The 25,473-nt window shown below is 41.6% G+C and overlaps 1 protein-coding gene across 4 annotated transcripts in view; it reads right to left on the bottom strand.

Moving 5' to 3' along the window:
- The window catches only part of spire1a (spire-type actin nucleation factor 1a), a 60,344-nt gene extending 38,779 nt beyond the window's left edge, over positions 1-21,565 (bottom strand). For all 4 annotated transcript variants that reach the window (XM_084080958.1, XM_084080960.1, XM_084080959.1 and 1 more), the window contains exons 1-2: positions 20,990-21,565; positions 14,797-14,828 (exon numbers count right to left, since the gene is read on the bottom strand). In XM_084080958.1, the coding sequence (XP_083937084.1) occupies positions 14,797-14,828; positions 20,990-21,389 (432 nt within the window). In that variant the 5' untranslated portion in view covers positions 21,390-21,565. The remainder of the gene's footprint in view (positions 1-14,796; positions 14,829-20,989) is intronic.
- Between the last annotated feature and the right edge of the window lie 3,908 nt (positions 21,566-25,473).

Here is a 25,473-nt window from a genome sequence, read left to right as displayed (position 1 = left end):
AGATTTACTTAAATTAGGGCCCGACCAATATTGGCCTATCACAGATAGATCATATCCATCAACCCCCCGACCACACACACATTTCTTTAGTAAATATTTTTTTTAATATAATGTTTTATTATAGTGCAACAAGTTGTCTCAACACTTTGCTTATACACTAGAGCAGTGGCCCAAATCTTTCCCCCATGAGCACTTGGAAAAACAGAATAGTGCATCTCTCTTCCATTCTGAGAAAATCTCAGAACTTGGCTTTGTAATAATGCATCACAATCTCATTTGAACCAAGACTTGTGACTCGGGAGGAATGAGGCAGAAGGAAGCTGCTACAAACATGGCGAGAAACACTCAGACAACCGGAAAATCCACTGCCGTTTCACCCTTCAACAAACTTACTAAATACTTTATAACAACCAATTACAATGTAGTGCTTGCTGCCGCTTACACCGCTACACACCATACTGTGAAATGTGTCATGAAATGCTGTGGGGTAATGTGACAGAAATTCTATGCATAGACTTGCACCTGATGTGATGTACCTCCTGCTACTGTATGTTGACTAGGCCTGTCACAATTATTACATAATCACCCGATCAATTATTTCAGCTAATCGCAATTATTTTGCATAATCAGTTTGCATTCATCTGTAAAAAAAACAGCTGAATGAAATTATCCCTAGGTCAAATGGGTAGTTAAGGAGACATCCTGAGTAGGGCACAACCAATATCGTATAGATTTAGTTTTTTTTCTCAATACTGATTTATCGGCCAATGGTCTATTCTTCGTTATCAGCCGATGTTCCACTTATTTTACACACGTCACATATACAGGATAGAATATATTATATGTTCTATCCTGTAATATTCCCCAATATCTGCATTAGCCCTAAGGCCGTCACGATTACGAAATGTTTGACGATTAATCGTCGCTCGAATAATTGCGATCAACGATTTAATTGTGTTTGTCATTGGAATATTATGAATAAAAAACGAATTTCTGTTTGGCTTTTAGGCTTTGTAAACAAAAGGTGCACAGGGCAGATATGACTTGAATAACTTACATAATTGAATAACTTTATACTTAAAAACAATAGTGGAAATGGACGATCTTCAAGCTCAAAACGAGTCACATTTTGATCTTGTAGATCGGCCAAGCTTGTAGATCTGCAAGCTCAAAACGTATCACATTTTGAGCTTGTAGATCGGCCATTTCCACAATTTTTCTAAATGAAAGTTTCTCAACATGGAATTGATTTTGCAAAAAAAAAAGTGATTATGTAATAATTGTGACAGGCCTAATCAGCCCCAAAATCATCGGTCAGGCCCTACTTGAGATGTCTCTTCACTAGCCATTTGGCCTGGGGAACAACCAGCTACACTACCTCAACAGCAGTCTGTACAGCACAACACCCTGCACAATTATCATTAAAGCAGTTTGCACTATAATCTAATTTGCCAACGAGGAAGACTGCTGTGGCACAAACAAGTCTAGTCGGACACCATGTGCCAAAGAGACAAGAGATGCACTCACAAGAGACATTTAACTCAATGGAGTCAGAGAGAAGTCAACCTGACTCAACTGGCTGCTAGAAAGAAATGGGTCAGTCAACAGTGGGTCACTCATACCAGGCCAGTTATTTGAGAGCTTCACAGAAAGAAATAAAAATACCTTGTGTCTGACACACTTTGTCATGGTGACGTGGGGGTAACAAGCATAATAACTGTTCAATTAACCAGGACCGAGAACCTTTATTCTTACTGTACATTATAAAATGGTTGTAAACTCACTCTCACGCTGCACTTTCAGGATCGCCAACTCTGTCACACTCCCATAGTGCTTCTCACACCACAAAAAAAACACTATCCGCTCTGTCAAAATACTATACATCAAGATAATATGCAGTGTGCCAACTTCCCCCCTTTCAATTTTGAACCACTTCACTTCTGCTCATCTTAATTAAATTATGATAGAATGTAATCCTGTATGTAGGCATAAATATGGCCAAGCATGATTCCTGTATGTGAACATAATTATGGCCAAGCATAGCATGATTGATTTCATGATGTTCACCATTAATTAGGCTTGCTAAATAGCATGGTGTTGTTCACCATAAAAAAGGTAGGATAAGTGATATTTTTTTGGTTAAAACAAAAAGGTTTTTGTTAAAAGGTTAAATAGCTCTTTAATAAACAAAGTACATTTTCAGATAGGTTGCCAATTTCAGCCATCGGGAGAGAGTACCAATTTATCAGCTTAAATTTTATAGTGTTCAAGAAATTAGCAGACAAATTTAGAACTGGGTGTCATTACATCCATATTTCACTTGTTTATCCTGTATCGTACTCTCCTGATTGGTAATGGTATCCCAACCTGAAAAATGCATTTTCTGTTTACTTAAGAGCTGGCGAAACAGGGATACCCCTGTTACTGAACAAACACACTATAGTATTTGATATCAGAATAGAGATATTCAACACTTATTTTAACTAAGAAATATCACTTACCCTACCTTCAATTAGGCCTGCTACTTTTAATATAGTATTTGTCTATCCTTATGCATTCTTTACAGACCAACAATGTTATGACTACTGAAATGAACTTTAAATCCAACTAGCTAACGTAACTTACATTTCCTATTCTTTATTTAATAATAATCTGTGCAGAGCCAGGCAATTCCATTTAGTATTCTTAAACATTATTCTGTGAAGAATCATAAACACTTGATCTAGATATTGTACATTCAAGTGTGCCACAGATAAGAGTCCATGGAGAAAAACTCAGAACTTGGCTTTCTAATCATGCATCACAATCTAATTTGCCGTAGCTTCCTCCTCCTGCCTCATTCCTCTCCAGTCACAAGTCTGTAAACAAAGACTCAAGACAACTCGAAAATCCACTGCCGTTTCATCCTTTAACAAACAGCCTGAAATACTTTATAGCAACTAATGACAATGTTTAGTGTTTGTATCCTTGGATCCTTTTTTAAGACCACCTTACGTGTTTGCTGCCGATTACATTGCCACATAATATAATCCATGTGAAGCTGTCAGTAAATGCTGTGGGGAGATCAGATCTGACAGAAATGCTATGCATAGATAGACCTGCACCTGTGATGGGCCTTCTGCTCTACTGACAACGTCTCTGGGTGTTTCCGTGTGTGTGTCAAGAGGATGGGTGTGTGTCAAGGCGTGAATGGGTAAACTTTAATGAACATGTGTGTTCCCATCACTTCAGTTTCAGCCAACCTCAGCTTGCCTTGCATGGGAGGAAACGGCGCCCACATTTCCACACGCTTCAAAAGAAGCGCCACCAGCTGAGTCATTTGGGTGTCATGGGAAAAATTAATCTACACATGCTGAGGATTTGCTCTTGGAAAAACATGTTCGAGAAATCCTCTTCATGAGCCGAAACTTGAGACATCCCGCATTAATAATGTTTTGCACTGGTTTTGCACCTTCTTTCTATGCAATAATATAAAATGTTCAGAACCAGAGCAGCCCCTTATGGGTCTCGCATGGTCAACCCACCGTCTGGGTTTTACCGGAGAAAAAGGTCACACATTTTATGTAATCCCCCCCCCACAATTTTCGGTGTAGGCAATAGGCATTTCTCTTTGCATTTACTTTGCCTGAAATTGTGGTGCACGCTGGTTCTGGAGAACCGCTGATCCCAACTTCACACTAATCATACAATGGGCAATCTGCAATACACACACTTAATGGTGTGAAGGCAATTGGTTGGACTGTTCTCCAGATTATGTGACAGACAGACAGATTTGTGGAATGTAATAGATAGATAAAGAAAGTGAACAGACACAAGAAGGTAAGGAGAGAAGAGGGGGATGACGTGCAGTCAAGGGCCTCAGATCTGATTCAAACCCACGCAAGCTGCGGGAAGGACCATAGCCTTATTTATGGGGTATGCCCGGGCATCTTACTCTGCGAGACACTGGAGAGCCCCTGCCATGCATTGATCACTTTTCAATAGTTGTGCCCCAGACTTTGGATATCTATCCAATGCTCTGGCTACTGCGAGACTTTCAATCGAGTAACATTCACTCGGGCGCCAAGCAATTCTCTCACGCCACACCATACAATGATGATACTCAGCAGTTGTTGTGCAAGCAGCATTATGCTCAATGCTCATGACATCATTCGGCCGGAGCCAGCAGAGCTGCAGGGCTTACGTTTGCCACGAGAGTCCAGACTTCCTACCGCGGCTACTCAAAAACAAACAACAAGTTGTTTTTTCTACAGAATCTGCAGAGAATCTTGTTTGACCTTTTTCCTGTTAGCAGGAGTCAGAAGGACAAGCTTGGTTAAGCAGTGATGAATATGAAGGCCTTTCGTCTCCCAAATGTGGGCTGCTTGCGTTTTCAAGCAAAATCCTGAATGTTAGAGCCAAAGCTACCCATTAGGGGTTTGCAAATACACAACTCCAGGTCGAATCACATTTTTGTGAACCAAGGTAAGTTTCAGGTACTAAATCCAACTTACAAAACAAAACCCTGCCCAAGAAAAAGAGCCTCTGCTTGTCCTACAAAATTACATTAAAAACACCTGTTCATTTGAATCCAGGTGGGCCAATAAGCTGCAGAAGAAGACTTTTGAGGACATGAGGCAAATAGACACATGCGTAATTAGGATCATCATTCCTTGTACTCATCTCTTCTCAAACAGCACAGAAAGGAAAGCAGTCCAGCTGGAGCTGGATGACGCCCGACTTATACTTACAGTAGTTACCAAAAATAGCAGATCTACAAGCTCACAACGTGTTGCAGCAAGCTTGAGACACAGCTGAGCCATCTACAACTAGCATGGCCTAGCGCCGGCCATATGGCTGATATGAGTCATCATCTCTCTATGCTTTATCAGTCCACTGGCACAGGGCAAATAAAGGCTTGGTATGAAAAAGTCAATAGTACGTAGTAGTTCTGCATTATTTGCCTGCGATTGTGTCTGTGATAAAGAAATGTACCTATATAAAAGTATAGCTCTGGCACGGTAAACAGTGTTTATCCGGTTGCAAAGGAACTAAAACAGTGACCTTTGACAGAAGAGCTGCATACCAACAAATGACCTGATTATCGAGTCCCCAGCCGGACGATTTGCTGTTACGTCATTCCCCTACTCTCCAAGTTTGCCGTCTCACTCCACTATTGCTGACAAATAAAGGCAAAAAACAAAATGTCATATATTAGGGGTGCAACACTAAATCAAACTCGATTATTTTATTATAATAAAATAATCGAGTATAATACAATTATCGATTAATCAAGAAGCATGGACAGTGAAGTTTAATGGTGATGCAACAGCTAACCATTTTCAAACAGGAACTTTTCAAAGACAGCAAAATTAGCTATTTTGGATGACAACATTGTACAGCAAAGTGTAAAATAGGCCAGAGCAAAATGTTGGTTAATCAGATTAATTGATTTAATGGATTACAAAAATATATCATTTTGCGTAGCCCAAGACGGTCTTGGGCTGCTAGCTAGACCAATATGGTCTTAGACCATATTGTTTACTTGGGTAGTTCCTTGTTTACAGAGATGAAAGTGTTATCAAATGCAGTATTCTCATTGTTATTTGTAATTATTACTGTATCTGTGTCTGGGTATGTGGCCCTTGGTTTGAAAGCTCAGGCGACTACAGCATGAATGCCTGGATGATAATCTATATTTACTGTATATCAGATGGATCTCAAGTAAAATGAACAAAGTCATTATCTTATGAAACATGCCAAAGAAGTCTTCAATACTAGCACACAGGTTGTCTAACAGGTCCTTCTAGATACCAACATGTGCATGCGTGCATAAAAAGGACTGGGTGATAATCTGTATTCAATCTCTAAAACTGAAAGTGGGGTCCAGGGACCCTCAAGGTTCCTTGAGGAAGTTCCAACTAGACCTTTACAGGTCTGTAACGCTGAGAGTTTACAAATTGAACCAAAACTCTCAGAGTTATGGGCATCCTCGTTTTAGAACCACTTCTCTAAAAATATTTAAATATGTTGGGCTCTCCATGCAATTGAATCACAGACCAGAGTGGCTCAGAGCATTACTACTGTTACTAATGTATTGTGTATTCACACACAAACTGCAGGCGGGGTTGACGTCATACTTGGAGCAGACTGCAGTAGCTGTGGTCACCCTCTGGGTTCAACCCAACAACAGGGCTTTTTCACTTCACAGACCACAGACAGATAAGCAGCTCTCAGCGTTTTGGGATGCAGGAGGGCAAAGCCATCCATCAGACACACACACAGACGAGTTATGCAACCAATACTGCGTGCAGAGGCCCATTACTGCAGCAGTGGGTGCAGCCTCCAATAACACTCCCAGTCTCCCACGGTTATTTGCCTGTAAATACCAAGACGTTTAGTACTAATTTTAGCCATTGGTCAGAAATTTTACCAATTAAGAGGCTGCACTGGCCTGCGTGTTCCACTCAATCCATCTCAGCAGTGGAGTCTGGCTGAGGGGGCGAGACAGATGTCAATCTGAATCACAAAACCACCGGCACTGTCGTTCTGTGCCCTTGTTTTTGTCACACAAAGCTAGAGGCTGACTGACAGGTAAAAGAATGCATTTAGACCACAGAGCTCTTCACTTCAACATGTATTAAATTGGGCAGTGCATGCATTAGTAAGAGCCAATATTAAAATCTGATCAGATAAAATCTAGTACAGCAACAAATTATTATTTATATAAACGATTTCCCTGTTGATTGCCTTTTTTTGTGGCAGGGGGGGTTATATAAACTCTGAAATAACTTTCATTATCTGAACCTAAACAGACAAATTGCTTATACCAATTTTATCCAATAAGGCAAAAGAACCCCACTAAGAGTATTTATCAGCTTTAATTTTAGTGTTCCAGTTCCATCTTTACTTGGTAATCATGTATCCTGTAGGAGTTAATTTGTGAATTAACCACTTGCAACCTGGCACCCTTATTTTAGGCATGTCAAAAGTATTAAGGGCTTGGTGGTTAAGTGGTAATGCACCCATTAGGAACACTAGGAATTAGGATTAGGAATCAGAAACTCCAAAAAGTGACATAAGCAGACTGGTGTCCACATAGAGACAGAAACAGTTAGCCACAGTTAATGGAACAGTAGCCTGATTCCTGCTGAGCAGAGTAGAAAATATTGTCAAACCCCCCACGATGACTCCACATGCAGCACAAATCTGGTCCGACAGCCGAGAACAAATACTGGCGCCCTGCACACAAGACCCATTTATATGACTCCAAAACTATTAGGATCCCGATTGTATCTCTGGCGTAAGATCTGAGGAAGGGTGGAGCACTCAATGTCTTTGAAAAACTAAAAAATAATAGATTTCTCCAACTGCAGCGACAGTTAGAAATAGAACACATTGATCCGAGTCCTAAATATCAGTGGTTGTGGCTTTGGGTTTCCTGTGCTCCCGGCATACAAAGAGGTGTCAGTTGGGGGTAGAAATTTGAGTCGAGTGAGTTAGCAGACAAGGATGGTAAAGTGGAGTTGTCCATGACGAGAAATCATTCGATGATTAGAGTACAGTAAAGGCCAGATATAATGCCTGATGTAGGTCATGGTCCCACATGCAAAGCGTCAGCATCCAGTTCTCAACCCACTCTTGTATATATTCTGGGGCACTTCTCAGCCCCGATTGATAGAGACAGTGGAGAGGCAGGAAATGCTGAGAGCAGGCTGGGAAAACAAACCGGGGACTCGCAATCGAGCCATTGCGCCCATGTGGTTGCACCCTAACCATTAGGCTATTGTGTCGCCTGTTCACTTCTATGAGAGCAAGCGGTTGGAGTGTCCAGTTTCGGCACTTTAAACAATGCTTTCAATGAGTCTGAAGTTCAACACTGGTGAACTTTGACCGGGTGTCAACCAATAGGAACGAAGTGCCGTGGTTGACCCCACTTGGCAGGCATTTGGCTTATAGCTTTCTTTCAGTGAGCAAACCACTCCAACCAGTTCTGGTGTGTTGGTAAAAGTCAAATTACCAACACCAGAAAACTGGCAGTGACCACACCCCAACATTGGAAATTGACGCATCTGAGGCCTCTGTAACGCTTCTGACACAGATGTGTGACTGTACTAGTGCTGGTAAATTAATATTCGAATACGGGGGGGAAGAATTATGTTCAAATGTAAACATTTATATTCGATTAAAACATTTTTTTGTTTATTTGACAAGGACAATACAAAAAAATATGTATCAAGTTATAAAACAAACAGAATATATTTTTTATTGGATCCATCCATCCAAGAATATAAGACAATTTTTAAGACCAATATTCGATTCATTTCTGAGGAAGGTTAACAGCCCTAGACTGTACCCTTGTGGTTGGTTGCTCGCTGTCGTGCAGATAATAACAGATCTACAAGCTCATAATGTGACGCTAAAATGTATTGAAGAGTAGGGAGATCACCTCCAGCCACTGCACATGTACTAGTTATATTGTATTAACATACCGTACAGATTGGTTAATACAGTTTATTCATTAACCATTTGAAGTCTAGGGGTGCCGCTTAGGACGCACACCACATATAGGCTCTAATGCAGCCTGACCGCGAGTCGCAGGTTCGAGTCCCGAGCCCAACGACCTTTGCTGCGTGTCACTTCCCGTCCCTCTCTCCCAGCTGCCTGTCCATCTCTATTGTGTACTATCAATGAATCAAAAAGATTTTTTTTAATCCTAGCGTCCCTATTCTGGGCATGTCATAAGGAATATACAGCTCACAACGTGTCCCAACGCAATGCATTCCCTCTAGTCACTAGAGGGAATGAAGGAGGGGTCCACGTATAGACCCCTGCGAGACACCAGTCACCGAAGTATACAGGGTTTAAGTGGTTAAAATAAGTTAGGGATTACAACTTTAAGATTTGTCATGTGCGTTTTAATTTTGATTCTTTGAGACAGAGACGGTAAAGGCAGGAGAGAGAGAGGATGACATACAGTTAAGAGCATGGGGTCAGATTCAAACCCAAGCCAGCCACAGGAAGACTATAGCCTTTATGTGGCATCTCTTACCAGGTGAGCCCCCTCTGTGCCTCCACAGACCACCACCTGCTACTTTAACGTTATCTGTTACCAACAACACTGCTGCCAGTATAATTGGTCTCCAAACCTCACAGAAATAAACAATAGGGTTAGGTGCATTGCCTGCATTGATAACATCACACACCCACTCAATCTCCTTACCCTACAGCCCTGGGGCCTAGAGAACACACACAAATCCACTTGATCACCACCTTAATGCCCTACAGGCACTGGTACAAAACAGTGCAGAAGGGCTCGCCTTGGGAAAAGCCTGATAACGCTTTGGGAAAAGGCTGACACATGCTGCCATAGCTGAAGTAGGCCTCGCTGTCTGAACAGGCCTGAATATGTATAGCTGTCACTGTATATAATTATTAGTAACTCCTTGGGTACAAGAAAGTCTACTGTCTACTTGCTACTTGGTGGCAAAGTGTGAAATCAGGACTATTATCCGTCACTCTCACACACTACAGCCATTTCCTGGTACTCACTCAGTGTAGCAGCAGTTACCATTACCTGTTACTCAGTCACACTGAGTGCATCAGTATTATTACCAGTTACTCACTCAATGCAGCAGTGGGTAGTTACAATAACTGTTAGTCACATTGCAGCTGCATCAAGCGCACAGTCAAGACAGAGCAAAACTCAAGAGGGAGAGAACAGAGAGTTCAGAGCCCGCAGGGGACAGAGACGCCCAGCCCGCTCCACATACACAACACACAGGAGCCTCACATGCAGACACATGCAGCCTCTGTTCAGCCAGCTGCTAACTACTGTACACAGGCTGAACACACTGCACCATGTGAGCCACGCAGCCTGTTAGGAAAACAAGATGCTGAGTGCGGAACACGCATTTCACGTTCAATGTCAGATGTTATCAGTTCTATGATTATAAGGGGCAGCTGATCAAAAGGTTCCAAGTCTTTATTTCAAAGAATAGTGTGCATAGTTTTTTCCATACAGGGCAATATTGATTATATCGATAGTGATTTGAGACTAGATATTATCTGGGATTTTGCATAATTGTGAAATGGCAGTGTCGTCTTTTCCTGCTTTTAAACACTTAAGTATTATTATCCTTCAAAAATAGCTTGATCTACAAGCTCACAATGTCAATGTGACACATTGTGAGCTTGTAGATATTATCATCACAATACTATATAAATCACAATTATCGATACAGGTATTTGGTCAAGCTCAAAATGGGACACATTGTGAGCTTGTAGATCAGCTATAATTTTTTAATTATCGTCTAATGTTCGCCTATTATGATACACCCAAAATAGGGATGCTCAAGTTCAAGTAGTTAAGTAACTTGTGCGTAAGCTCATTGCTTAACCAGAAGAAAGTTGATTAACAGGGAACATGACAGGCATGTTCATGGATGGCAAACTGAGAAACATCTAATAGGATGCTCCAATTAAGCTTACCTTAATCCTCAACTTGAGACCAACTAGGCTAAACCCATCTGTTCACTGCCTACAGTGGGAGAGGCATGTCTCCATGGTGCCAGACAAACAACGAAGAGGTAACTGGAGCCATGACTGAGCCAATCAAATATATATAGGTCACCGACCACTTTGCAATCACTGATATTATTGCCATTGCTAATCAATGCCAGTGTCATGGTGCTGTGTCAGAAAAGTGGAAGACAGACACTCAAAAGAAGGGTGGGTCAGCTCTTCCTGATCCAATCATTGGCTCATGCATGAAATCAAAGAGGCTACAAGAGAAATGGTCTGGCTGGCGATTCGGCAAGATCTGACTATAAGGCTGCAGAGTGCAAACTTAATCAAAAATAATGTAAACGCGTGATTTTGTATTTCAGTTTTGAAATAGTGAAACGTGTTAATAATTCAACCATGTAATGACTATACCACACAAATTGAAGGCACAAGGATGGAAATCTTTCAGGGGCAATGTAGTCTCGCGTAGCCAGACCCCACAGAAAATGAAAAACAGCGACCTCTGCTTTTCTGATATTCTGTGGAGTCTGGCAGGAGTATAATGTTAGACTAGAGCGCAGGGAAACACCGGTTTCATGTCTGCCTATAGCGCATCACTTCCGGTTGGTGCGACCATGTTTTCATTCCCACTAACAATATTTCTACACGGAACACTAACACCACTTCTCCCAGAGAACATGGATGGTTTTGGTTATAAGCCCACTTGTTTCTATGATGAAAGAGTAATTTAAAATGTGAATATCTTTCCGTGGTTTTGTCCGCTCCGAGGACACTATTGTTAAATTAGTTTCGGCTAGTTTCGAGGGGGGGAGGGTGGATCATGGTGGATGGACACGTGAATCCCGCCCACTACATTTGATTGGGTAAAGCGCGGCCCACTTCCTGATCTGAAGGCACGCCCACTTTTAGCCAATGCGCACTGGTTAGGACGAACCGCTCCGACAGATTCCACCGCAGGTCGGAATCTGTTCTTGAGAGATTAGGGGCAATGAGACTACCGGTAGTCAATCAATTATAATCATTCTTGCCAACTAATTTTATACAACAATTAAGGGATTAATTGAAAGCACTCCAACATATTCATTAGATCAATTAAATGAGAGACTAGACATTCCAAAAACACTCAGTTACAAAAAACAGGGGGAGGCTGATGAATATAGCTTTTTTCTTTTGGTCAAATAAGACAATATTGACAAATCCTACAAAACCCGAGTTAAACTAGCAGACGATTGTGCTGTTCACAACCAAACAGGCGCCACTAGTGATGGAATGTGTTAACACATAGCCTGCCATTCATGTCAGTCAGTGTGTTAAATGTCAATTCACCTCATTTTCTCCATCACTGTATAGTGTATACTGTCAAAGAGATCAGAATCAGTGACCACGGGATGAGTCTACCATAAGAGGTGGGTGGGGACGGTCTGTGTGTTCATTGATGGGGGCTGGGAGAGGGAGGAGTGTTTGTGTGCTTGGTGTCTTGCTGACCAGCCTCGGCCTGATCATGGGACAGTGTGGGATAGTCTCTGGTCTCGGATGTGTTGGCTGTGATCGCATTCGCATGTCAGCTGAGCCGGGAGGAATTCCGAACCAATTCAGACACACACAATCTCCGACAGAGGGTGGGGGTATGAACGAAATCAACAGATGTAAACACGGCTACTGTTGAGGGAGTGGATGGGGAACTTTCTACGAGATTACGCTTATTGTGTAGCTTATGTGCAAAAACAGGGGGAGGGGGCAATGACCCATCTCACAGATACTAAGCCAGATTCGACATTGTGGAGTTCAGAGCACCACTTTCACCCTACGCTAGGCAAGAACTGTTACTGAAAATGCCGTATAGGATGTACCGCCCAAGGAAGTTACGTTGCTGTGCAAAACCGTTTACATTCTCAGGGCATGAAAACCGTGTTGTGATTGGACAAAAGCTTGCAGGGGGATGTACCACACGTACAACTGAAATCCTGCCCTATAGGCACTTTCTGCTGTAGTCCTTATATTGAGAGGTTATGAAGCCACTATTTTGTGCATGTCGTAATAGGCAAAAAATGTCAAAGATTTTCAAACAATGTTAAAAACAGCATTGTCAAGTCAAGTCAGATTACAAGCTATAAGCTCAGTGAGTATAACGTTTGAACTGTATAGGCCAAAACATGAATCTGCCTGTCACAGCGCCACCATGAGGCTGATTTGAAAAATGTAGGGTGGCATTTCTTCCTTGGCCTAGTAGGGATGTGCGTACAAAGTTTCACAGAAATCGGAGGCTGCGTTCATGACTATTTACCAATGAATGCCCCCGCCCTCCCCCCCAGTTGAAAATCCCTATAACGATAGAAAGCAATACATTATTTTTTTTAACAATCATCTTTTAATTATTATCATTACAAACTAATAAAATAACTCTTGTTGTAAAAAAAAAAAAGTTGTCCCTTAACCGGCTGAGCAACTGTAGCGGTCGCACCTCCACGTTTATTCTGCTCTCTCAACCGTGTCGAGCTCGTGACAGACGGAGATGGCAGCTAAAAACAGACGAGTGGAGGCATAAAGATGATGCATTGTTGATTAAGGACAAACAACACGTTACATTTCTTAAGTACTTTTCAGCGTGGAGTATTAGGGAGTTAAAGTTAAACAACCGCGAAACGGCAACACAATGTTGCCGTCACCAGAAAAGAAGGACGCGTCACAAACCCACTCACTTGTCTACAGGCTCAGGGGATAGCTGTGGCTCATCGCTCTGACGAGTCAGCTGAGACAGTGGCACGTTTACGTCTGAATTAGCTGTAGAACTAGACACGTTTTATTTTTCAAGTAAACAAGAAAAATCTGATCATGGATCTCAGGATCCACAGCATGGCTCCAATGTGGATCTCAGACTTCACGTGGCATCGTCTATGACAATCAATTCGAGGAAAGACGTTTAAAATATTTATATTATTAATACATTATTTTAAGCCTGGAACCAAGCCATCCAGGCTCCTGGTGAATCATGAGCATAAAACAGGATTCTGTCTAAAAAATATTTGAAAACTGCAACAGAAAAGGATTCCAGGCTTAAAATAAATATAAATATTTTCAGGAAAATAAATTAATGGGCTTTCCATCTGTGGAACCACAAAATGGCTGCCAATGCTATGCTCTATAGGCGGCTAGACTTCTGCAGTCTGCCTCGGTCCTATCTGTGCCATCTCATTTACAACTCTGATGTTATGTGGCGTTATTGGGTATATTTCTGTCCATACAGACACTGGGCTGAAAACGGCATTTCATAATAATGACAACTGTCACCTGATACTGATACCTGAACCTGTTATTAGGTTCAGGGAGAGGCAGAGGCATTTATTGGAAAATCACCAAGGCCTTTATGATATTGTGCACTAGTGTCTGTTATTAGACATATATACACACACCATAGATTTGCTCAATACAATGTTTTTATTTTGCCTTGACGTGCATTGTTCCACCCTCCAGTATTAACCATGTAATTATGTTTTTAAAAAATCCTAAATAGCAGATCTACAAGCCACCACCACAACACGTTGTGAGCTTGTAGATTGGCTATTTGGCTATTTTCACTAATCATACAACAAAGTATATAGGCCGGGCTTAAGTAGTTAAGTCATAACAAAGTTGAATCACCATTGCAGGACATTTGGTACGCCCACCTCTTTGTGGTATGAACACTGCTGGTTCAGGCTAATGGTTTAAGAACGTGGGCCTAGCGCTAGAAATAGAATGTGAAATGCCCTTTTCTGGATTGAACAAACCACAGGGCATAATTGCAGGCTTTTAGACACAGTAAACATCTATGGTATCAGCGGGTGGAAAAAAAGCTCAGAATGCATTCCATCATCCGTGTCAATCAAGGATATTTTCCCCTTCACAAGGGAAACCAAAGTTCTTAATAGCTGAATATAGTTGCACTCAAAATCCTAAATTAGAGTATGAAGCTTAGTGGCCAGCATAGAAAAACATCAACTTGCTACTGCTGCTAACCCATACTAAAATTAGTAAAGAGCACCACTTCAAACAGATCTTCAAAGTAGACAAATCTAAGCCAATGAAAAAGTTATTTGCTACAACTTTCCAAACAAAAGTAAATGCCTGACTTTTAGCCGGTTTGAAACCAGCAAACAACTACAATTGAGATTAAAATTGGCTACTACCAGTCAGAAGCATAATTTTTTTTAAAGTGTTTTATGAAAAGTATGCCCCGAGTATTGAGTATTTCCATTTAGTGAAATTGTGAATGTGGACTAAGGAGACAAACACTTAGGATGTAGAACTCACCTGTAACGATGTGTGAGCTGCTCTGTATTTATCTGCAATGACAAGACGGAGCACTCATTAGTGCATTGTAGGTTTGAATGGATATTCATTATTCAAGCAGGTTTGTTAACATGCATGCATGCAGCAATAAATTCAACCATAAATAAAGCAAACAGACTGTGAATCATTTGTAGACATGTACAGCATGAATACATTCATGAAGAGAACTGATTGTGTGCAAACTGTGCACAAGCCCCCCATACATACACACACACTTCCCCAGGGCTAACCTCACACAGTGTTGACAAGCATGAAATATTGAACACCAGATCTGAAGGGCTAGCCAGGAATGGAGGTGGCCAGACAGCAGGTGACAACAAAATGAAATAATTCTATATCCATTGGATAACTATAAACAGTATAATTAATTATACGTTTAAATGTACTGTATAACAATGTCCACAGACATTGGTATTTGTGCGCTTTGCTTGGACTATGACACTCCCGATTTTCTGTTTCTTTTTTTTCTTGACATTAGTCGTTTTGTTTTTTTCCTCTATTGTCTGGTTAATGTTTTGTTTTTTATGAAATGCTTAGCCAAGTTGTCTTTATATTGTATGATTCCTTGAAGACAGGATGAGACATCTCAACGGGTAATTCCTGATAAAGAATTTCAATAACAAACAAAAAATATTGTTTCATCCATTGTCCAATTATGTTTTTAATTCCATTAAGCACAGTGTGTGATGGATCAAATCAAAATACACATACATACCATTACAATTACATTTGAGTTCCTACCTCTGAAGACAATGCATTGTTCTGTGAACAAAGCCCTGTGCATAAATTGAGTGCAGGGCCCCTGGGGCAAAGTGAGAGGTGTCACATTTTGGTGCTGGGGAGGCTAGATGGCCATGGTTATAGGGACCAATCAAATCTCCATCAAAGCATCTCTGCATTCAGTTTCCATGGTAACGCCTCATTAAATGCAAAGGTCAAATCAGAGGAGCCTACCTGAACCTTGAATCATGCAGTAAATCAATGTAAACAACATTGAATGTCCTGCATCGATTTATTGTGGTGACTACAGTGTTACCATTCTGGACTTTACTGGGGTCCTATATTATTTTGTCATGCAAGAGCTTCAAGATCTGCTATTCTTGCCGATTTTTCCAAGTTTTTGAAAATGTCCCAAAATAGCAATGCCAGGGTAAATGTGGTTAAGACCCCATTGATGAGAAAAGAAGAAAAGGTGCAAAATGGAATGGGGTGAAGTTAATACACGCGTTGCACCTGTGATCTGCTATTTTCAAACATTTTGATTTTTTTTATGTTGACAATTTTTCCCTATAATTATGCCCAACATAAGGAGGATGCCAGTGTTAATGTGGTTAAAAATCTACTCTACTCACAATATTGAGAAAAGGCATATTGTGAGTTCAGCTAAACAGATGCACATCATTCTATAATATGAAATCTAACAAATGTCAGCCTCATGACTACATCTTTCCATTTGCTGCAGAACATGACACGTCAGAGGTGAAGGTACAGACACAGTCAGCAATATAGAACAGAGGACTTTGGCCACAGGTGCTCTGAATAGAGTTCATTTCACAACAGGACATTCTTACGATCAATAAATCGACGAACTTTTAATCAAACTCTCATTAAATCTAATGAACCCTAATGGTCCATGTGGTTCCATTTGTACAGTCCGTCTCTGAATTAAATGATCACTGAGGATTTTACTGTGTAGAGGCAATGTTGAAAAGGGAAAAAGTTCAGTACTCCTGCCCCAGTGCAGCTCAGTTCTGTATACCGGCTGTCTTGAATGACTTGCTGAAAGGGGGGAAAAAAACACAAACAGCAACGCACCACTGCTCATCTTGGAAACACTACGTCTACTGTTAGCCCCAGACGGGGAGAGGTGCTTACACCATGACGCCGTCTCTCCTACAGCCAGTCAGCCAGGCTACGTAAAAATCAGCATATTCAGAGCCGTGCACAGCATCAACTCTAGAATAGCTTATGCAAGGTCTTTCGAATAGCTATATGTGCTTATTACACGGCTTGGTTGAATGCTCGATTCTGATTGGTCAGTCATCGGTCATTATTTCTGGATAATGACCGATGATAATGACCGGTGAGACCGACGAGGAAACTGTGTAATCAGAGACTCAGAACACCTGCTCATATCAACCTGAGCTGCTTGATTTTATGCTTTATCCAACATTGACAGCCATGTAAACAAACAACCAATGTCATTTACAACTAAACGATGCTCTCAAGAATGTTTTTGAAAACATTTGAAGTGAGAAATAGACGATGCAATAACCGAAAAGTCATTCTATTTGATCCACTGCACTTCCTTGTTTATCGTGGCACAACAACGGGGGAATACCAAAACGCTCGCCCCAAAACATAGTCGCCCCGGGGCAAATCCGGCGGTATTACAGGCAAATCGGCAGTAAATAGAATGGGGGGCGAGTGTGTTTTGGGGCGAGTTTTTTTCCATTTCGTCATTTGTTTTTGCGAGGCGAACTTGTCCGCCCAGCCCAATACTTATGGAATACTTTCATTGCCGTAAGCAAGGAAATACTTCGTTTTGTTGTTACTTTTGGGTAAATGTATTTATGTATTTATTAAGTAGCCGTGTAATAAGCGGGATAATGCATGGGGAGGTAGTCATTATTGAAATTTAAAGCCCGACAGGGCGATTAACCACCGAGGCCGCCTCGGTGGTTAATCGCCCTGTCGGGCTTTAAATTTCAATAATGACTACCTCCCCATGCATTATCCCTTGCATATTGCATAATGTTGACTGACTGAATGGATCATTAATTGAGCAGAAGAAATCAACTGAGTATGAATCCCATTAATAACATCCTGGGTGCCATTACTAAGTAAGTACACATCAACATGTCTTCATGCTATGCCACCCACTGAGGGACAGCGGGAGCGATTGGTGTGTGTGTGTGTGTGTGTGTGTGTGTGTGTGTGTGTGTGTGTGTGTGTGTGTGTGTGTGTGTGTGTGTGTGTGTATAAATAAAATCCCCCCCAAACAATTATTTGACTACAGCATGGGGCGGTGGGCATAATTTGCAACTGTCACTGAGGTTTTATCCCTCTGTTAATCATCATACGCTCTCAGTGTTTCCCCTATATGCATTAAGCAGTGGTGGGCCGCCACCCCTTAATTCAGACCACCACAGTATGATTTTTTCTGTAAAAGAAAAAAACGTATATGTAAACTTTACAGATTATTACTGTGCACTGTAATATATAAGACCGTTTGAGCATAAATATGCATTTTTTCCCCCCACACCTTCAACATCTGGCTAGGGGAAACACTGCGCTGTGATTGGCTGAACTGACCATGGTCCCAGTAAACCACATTAGAAAGTGACCTGTGACCTCACTTCAACAGAACCTCCTAAATTTAAGATCTCCACCGTATCTCTGAGGGCCTGTCAGTTGAAGGTCCGTAATTTTTTCAGCACAAGCGGCCATAGGTTAACCGTATTTTTTGGCACGAGGTGAAATTTGTCCTCTGCATTTAACCCGTCCCCTCCACTATAAGGGGAGCAGTGGGCATTATGGGCAAGTGCCATTAATACAGAACTCTGGGAGCAGTTAGAGGTCAAGTGCTTTGCTCAGGGACACTTCCAACACAGACCGGGGGGCAAACCGGGGACCTTCCGTTTCCCAGACGGACCCTCCTATTCAGTTATGGGCGCCCAATATACATGTCATCCCACAGCAGTATCGCAAAGAGGGCATCAAAGTCAAACAGTAAAGATCAATTTACACTCTTCGACAGCTAACCCACAACACAACAGTGTAGTGCCAAAGGGCTTGTAATAATCATATAGGCTAAATCAGGCAGACGTTGGTGCAGCTACTGTGCAGTATTCAGTCAGCACTGCTTAAGTATAGTGGCTGTCTGGGCATTGTCCAGTCCATGGCTGGCAGCTCCTGGCCTGTTGCCTATAGAGCTCCTCTCGGTTACATAAGCACCGATTTAGTCCTGCCAACATCCTGAACGAGCCTCCCAGCTACTGAGAGTTGTAGACGGACAGCTAGTTTGCAGGCATCCGCCTAATGGGCCTCACGTCTTTCTCATCGCCGGCCCTAATGAGAATCAGGATGGGACAGAGCCGTCTCAAAATACCTCGGCCACTGGCCAGGGTAGCGGCACAGACTTTGAATTTCCAAGTGCTGGAGTCACACCGCTCAAAGTTGTGCATGCCATGTACTGGTGGAATTTGTTCAGTTTCTGGCATGGTCAGAACTGGGAATTTAATGTCAAGGGTTTGTAACGGTTATATGGAAAAGTAAGCTAGATAGTAGATACATAACTTCAGTGCTACACTGGACACAGGAGAGAATATTCTTGGGTTTAGGTTTGTTTACAAACAAGACAAACCTAACTGCTCCTCTTATTGGGTTCAACAGCTGACTAAGGACAAGAAAGTCTGAGTGAAGGAGGGAATTAGAATGAGGGAGAGTTAGGTAGCAAATATGTTCTCTGCAGGAGCAGGACCAGAGACAATGTCAAGCCCAGTGCTTGAGGATAATGTCACTACTTTACGTCCACACAGACACACCTTTATCACTTACGCATTGATGCAATACCAAAGCTGTTTGAGAGGTAGGGCGTACAATACAGAGTTAAACACGTGTTCTTTATACCTCTCACACCCAAAGCAATAGACCTACTGGTTCTAGTCTTAAAGTGGAAACTTTAAAAATCAAGATTAGGTATATTTTAAGTGATAATGGGCGTAGGAGTCTAGGAGACCTCACAGGGCTCCGAGCAAGCAGGGAAAACTCACATCCCACGTTTTATATAGGCCTATTTTATTGTTGCAAAACAGAATCCCCCATTGTATGGAGTCTGTGTTTCCCATAGGAGGAGGAAGGAATAATCATGTTGTTCCCCAGTGTGTTTTGAACCTTAGGCATAAATAAGCATTAGCCAATTTCCAGTGCATTAGATTTACATCAATGATGATACATGATAACAATCAAATACCACCTGTCCTCTAACGTTAGCAGCTGGCATATGATGCAAGTCTACTCATTGGATGCCTGCAACCTGGATGTTGGGAGGAGTACCCTTTTGTTTCGATAGCAAGGTGCCCTGCAGTCATGTTTACAATGGCCAACTGATCCTATACAGTTTGAATCACTCACATGGTTTACTATTTACAATAGCCAACTCCCTACAGTTTGAATTACTCACATGGTTTACCGTTTCAAATGGCCAATTGACCACTGTACCTTCAGCCGTTCAAACACAAATATAGCCAATACGATATCCCTAATTAATTCCCTGTAGCTATAAATAGCCTACTAGTTAATACAAAACAATATCTGATTTTCTCGCCCCAAGTCCCAACCATTTTATTCGGTGTAGCAGTAGTACTGTAGTAGGCTTTATGTGGAAAAATGAATAGTAGTAAACACAGACATCCACCACATGGCTTAGAGGGGTAGACAAACACAATATGGCCACTGTATTGATGGGGAATCGGGAATGGTCTGTGAATAAACTCCTATACTCCATCGCACAACAGTGTCGCCTGCCGAAAAGAGCATATCTATCTACAAGCTGTCAACGCATTTGCCAGCTTCTAGAACGGCTTTTTACAACAAGGGACACCTTCATAACACGCATCTCATTCATTGACTGCGGCGCTCAGCGTCCAACTGCCAGTGTTGCCAGATTGTGTGAGAGAAATAAGCAACCAGGTCTATGAAAACAAGCCCAAAAGAAGCCACGTGAGCTATATTCAGCTATTTTCAAAATAAATCTTGTAGAAAGTGAAACATTTGAAATATTCTAACACAAATTTGGTATGAGAGTCCCTGGCACAAAACATTTTCAGATGGATTAAGAGACAAATACATCAATAATTTGGAGGTCCTTGACATGAAAATATTTGAGAACCACGTACTGGTTTTTGAACAAGCCCAAATGAGTAACTGCACTCTATAAACAAGCACCAAAAACCGCCACCAATTTTGACAAGCAACTTTACATAAAAAGAAGCCTTAAGTCGCTTATAATAAGCCGACATAGCAACACTGCCAACTGCGCACATTACGCAAATTACGCAGCGGCTACGCAGACACCGTTCGGAACCACCAAACGCACCAATAAACATAAACCGACCCGGTGCGGTTCGGTTCGGTTGATTCAGGCGTTTACCTGTGTCGTCCTGGTGGTGTACTATCAAGGTCCCGTCTCTGCGGATCCTCACGTCCTCGGGTCCTTCGATTTTCCGTATCGCCTCATGTTGATGGTCAACAATAACAGAGCCCTGCGCACTGTGCGCAGCGGGGGTCTTGTTGCTGCTGGTGGTGGTCCTCCGGTGTCTGTGCTGCAGACTCCGGCAGCACTGGTAACACACGGCCCACGCCTGCTCCTCGTTGATGGGCTGACTGTACAGCGACAGGATCTCCTCCAGGCACAGGTCCGGAGGATCGGCTCCGGTCGCGGTTCCTCCGTCCGTACAGTGATGATCCATCGCGATGTCCGCGGACGAATTCAAATCCACGCCGAAATCCTGGATGGCGGTTGGAGAAACGGTCCCTGGCCGCTTGGCCATCCCAACCGCGCCAGGAAAGAAAATAAATTGAACTGTATGAAGCTGTACGAGGGTGGGGATTTGAAGAAAAAATATATTCAATCGTGATTAAAGTTCCAGTGGTAGTGAGACAGGATGAAGGTTGTTTCTCTCGCGTGTTGTCTACTGTCTAGCCTGGATGTCATCAGCTCACTGATTCTTGCTGCTCACCACCAGCTGTTAATTATGAACCCGCATGCGTAGGGTACGTTTTTGCCACAACTCTATTTACAAGGCAGCATTTCCTCCTCCCATAAATTAAACATGGTTGATATGGGTTTATTATAGCTTAATATTGTTTGAAATTAGTTTAGATCGGGGTATGTGAGCCTCAGCGGGGTTGAATATTAATTACCATACGTATAATAAGAATCATCAATAATAATAATAATATGTATTATTATTTTTCTTATTCTTCTTATTATTATCGTCATCATCATTATTAGGTTACTATTGTTTTGTTAATTATGCAAAGAGAGATATGCCTGCAGTATGCAACAGCCAATGCATTGACAAAAGTATTTGTCAATGCATTATTGGCAATGCATCTTGTATGGACTAAAACTAATGAAAGAAAACATTGTGCACACCTTTTTTCAAAAGGCAATTGTTGTGATGTAGATCTGCTATTTGCAAAGGATTTTTATCCATTTGAAGACTTTAACTTAAATAAAACATTTGAGTACTTTTTCCACCACTGGCTGTTTCTGAGTTTTGTGCTGTCTGTCACCCAGACATTTCCATTTACTTAAAAGACATGACCACCAAATGGTCTTTCCATTAGTCTCTCTAGGAGAAAGCTGAGCATCCTCCATTTGATGAATGGCTGTCTTGTTTTAGTGGAGGTAATCAATAACAACACTGCAATACAGGCTCCCTGCATGAAGAGACCTGGGTTAGCTTCCAGTGCCACCTGCTGGACAAATAAGAGAACTCCTTGTGGGTTACCCATTCTGGATATGATTTCCAGAAAAGACCTGAATTTTACTGAACTCACATACTCTGGGGAAAAGATAGGGGAGCACTTGTTTGTGTGTATGTACTGTATGTTATTGTCATGTGCTTTGTATTGTAATGTATTTTAAACTTATTGACTGTTAAATGTGAGAGGACCTCAATGGAAATAAATCTCAGAACTTTCTTGTGTAATCCTCGAACTGCTGTAACCATGTGGTTTTGCTTTTCAAAATAAATCAAATCAAATCAAATCAAGACAGTGGTGGACTATGGGATCAATTGTCATCCTGCGCAGTGTTGGAGATAAAGCATTATAGGCTACTGTAAATAATCCATAACATCATGATATGAGTAGCAGTTAGCACAACTCATGTTGATTACAAATTGGGTAATATTGTTACAGTTATATGTCAAGTAATGCATTACTTTCAGAAACTCTGTTACATTCTTTAAGCTCCAAACAAATTCATGCAGACTGACAATGTCGTTTGTCTGGCATTCTGGGAGGGGGGGGTTCACTTTAAAACACAGCTGGGGACATTTTAACATCTACTCTGCATTGTGTATGCACCACAGACAGTTTATAAGTTGATTGATTCAATAATTAGATATTTTATATTTGGTCAGACATCCCCACCCCATTCAACTTCAAACTCTAACCATGTTATTCTCTGAAAACACATGTCCCTGGTTCCTGTGGCTGATGTTGTCCATCTAATGTGTGAGGAGGCCATGTTTCCTTCAATTACGTGTATTTTTTTCATTTATTTCATTTTTTCGCAAAAAAAATAAAAAGGAATAGAAAAAAACAGCGCCCACACGCATTAGGATACTATCAGTCACCAGAACCAGGGATGTGTGTTTTAAATTAGTCTTAAGCTATGGTTCAAATGGAGTCTGAAGTTCAATGAGCTTTTATAGGAGGAGCGTGTCTGATCAAATTAATATCAAATATCTAAATATTGAATCAGGCAATTAAAAAACAGTCTGTGTGCCGGGTGCACACAAAAGCCCGATGTTAAACCCCAGAAGTGCTTTAAAGCCATATACCCCATTAAGATTTTAATTTAAGTTTTATAATTATTATAATTATTATATTGTTTGTGTGTCCTCCAGGTTTCATCATGATGACATTGACAATTAGGCTGCTAAAATAGCATTTTAATACCATTCTTATCTACTCCATGTAATATACAGTAATGCCCACTACTTTGTACATCATATGAGTATTTTATGTAAGTAAAGCAAATATAAAGCTTTAGGCCACTTGGCACATAAAGTAACATTGTTGCATAACATAACTTTTAATTGAAAGTAAAGTCACATATTACATTTTGAAAATAATATACTGATCCTGGCCTGGTCTTGATTTGAGACTAATTTTCACAAGCAAAACATTATAGACTATAAGGCTACACGTGTAACACACCTTACAACACAAACGCAAATGGTCTGAAATATACAACAATAAAGACAAGCAAGAGCACACAATTAAAGCTGCAATCCATCACTTTCTTTGTGTGAATACAATCTTATTTTAACCCTGTATGGTAGAGTAATACAAGTGTCTGTCTGTCTGTCTGTCTGTCTGTCTGTCTGTCTGTCTGTCTGTCTGTCAACCACGGTGGTATCCTGTGGTCAGGTAGGACATCTACTGGTTAACTTAACACAATGGTACTGCATAAAGCACAAAATGCAATTCATCCTTTGCCCAAACAGACTTTCTATATTAGTTCAACAGTAGAAATGTTGGCGCTTGCGCTGGACATACAGGTTTGAATCCCTAGTAGGACATGAAAGTTACGGATTGCAGCTTTACGAAGTTAGGCTTGCCAACAAAGTGAAAACAGTTTAACCGCTGAAGCGTTATTTTATACTTTGACGCACGACGGTGTCGCGCAGAAATAGCTAGAATAGCTGATCTACAGCTGAGCTGGTAGATCTGCTATTTTTGCTATTAAAAAAAGAAAACGTTAGAATTTTTTTAAAGTGGTTACAAACTAAGTGGTGCGTAGGCACATGCGGGCGGGCTTGTTTTGTTACCTTGCAAAGGCCTGTAAAAATAGCCCTCTGCCTTCAAGTTACAATTTTCCCTGCACTTTGCTTTCAGGACAGCACTTCAGGTTTATCTGGAATTACAAACGGCGTTTACTAAGATCTGAGAAGGTTAGCTTTTTTTTTCTCTCCCAACCCTCTCCGTTCCAGTCAAAGGAAACCATGGCATATACTCTCGTACACAGGATCGAAGCAAATGCTTGAGGAAGGTCCCACACACACAGAGAACACAATGTGATGTGCTGATTTGAAATTGTTGTGTGTAGAGGTTCTCATGGTTCACTGAATGGATGCATTCCCCACCTGCACCATGTCAGCACAGTGCTTCCACAGGGTTATCCCTATGTTCCCAGGGTGCTATGTTTCAGGGTCCTATGTTTCCAGGGTCCTATGTTCCCGGGGTCCTATGTTCCCAGGGTCCTATGTTCTCAAGGTCCTATGTTCCTGGGGTCCTATGTGTCCAGGATACTATTTTCCCAGGGTCCTATGTTTTGTAAGGTGCACCCAAGTGAGCCACAAGGAGAGCGGGCGCCCGCATGCTGAAATAGAAGCCATTGTTCTTGCATGAAAAAAGTTTTGAAATCTTTCTGAAATTACCAAACCTGCCTACCGCTGATGTCAATGGCACGTTTCTGAACTGTCCACAGCGCTCCTCTGAGACACAGACAGAGTAGACATAAATGGTGCCATCTTATAATGAGCATTAGTGAGGATTAATCATACGAAGATAGGTCGAAAATGGGTGAAATGGTGCTTTAACAGAATATTGAACTGGGAAACATGGGACCCTGTAAACATAGATACCCCCCCTGCCTCCACTGTCTGTGAACCATTCCCTGTTCTACACACATGCATTTTGCACAAACATGAGATGCAAGCATCATCCCAAGGTCTTTGGGTGAAGGTGAGGCTGATGCAGGTGCTTATGCTACCCAAGGTCGCCAGAGTCACTTCTGTGTGAGCCATTATCTCACATTCCGCCTGAACCGCCTGCTGAGCCCACCCACACATCTTCATCCTTCCTCATCCTACTCCTCCTCACAGAATCTCTTCT

Source organism: Gymnoscopelus microlampas (assembly GCF_963454915.1).
Source record: "Gymnoscopelus microlampas genome assembly, chromosome: 15".
NCBI classification, from domain to species: Eukaryota; Metazoa; Chordata; class Actinopteri; order Myctophiformes; family Myctophidae; genus Gymnoscopelus; species Gymnoscopelus microlampas.
This window is presented reverse-complemented; position numbering and strand designations above follow the sequence as displayed.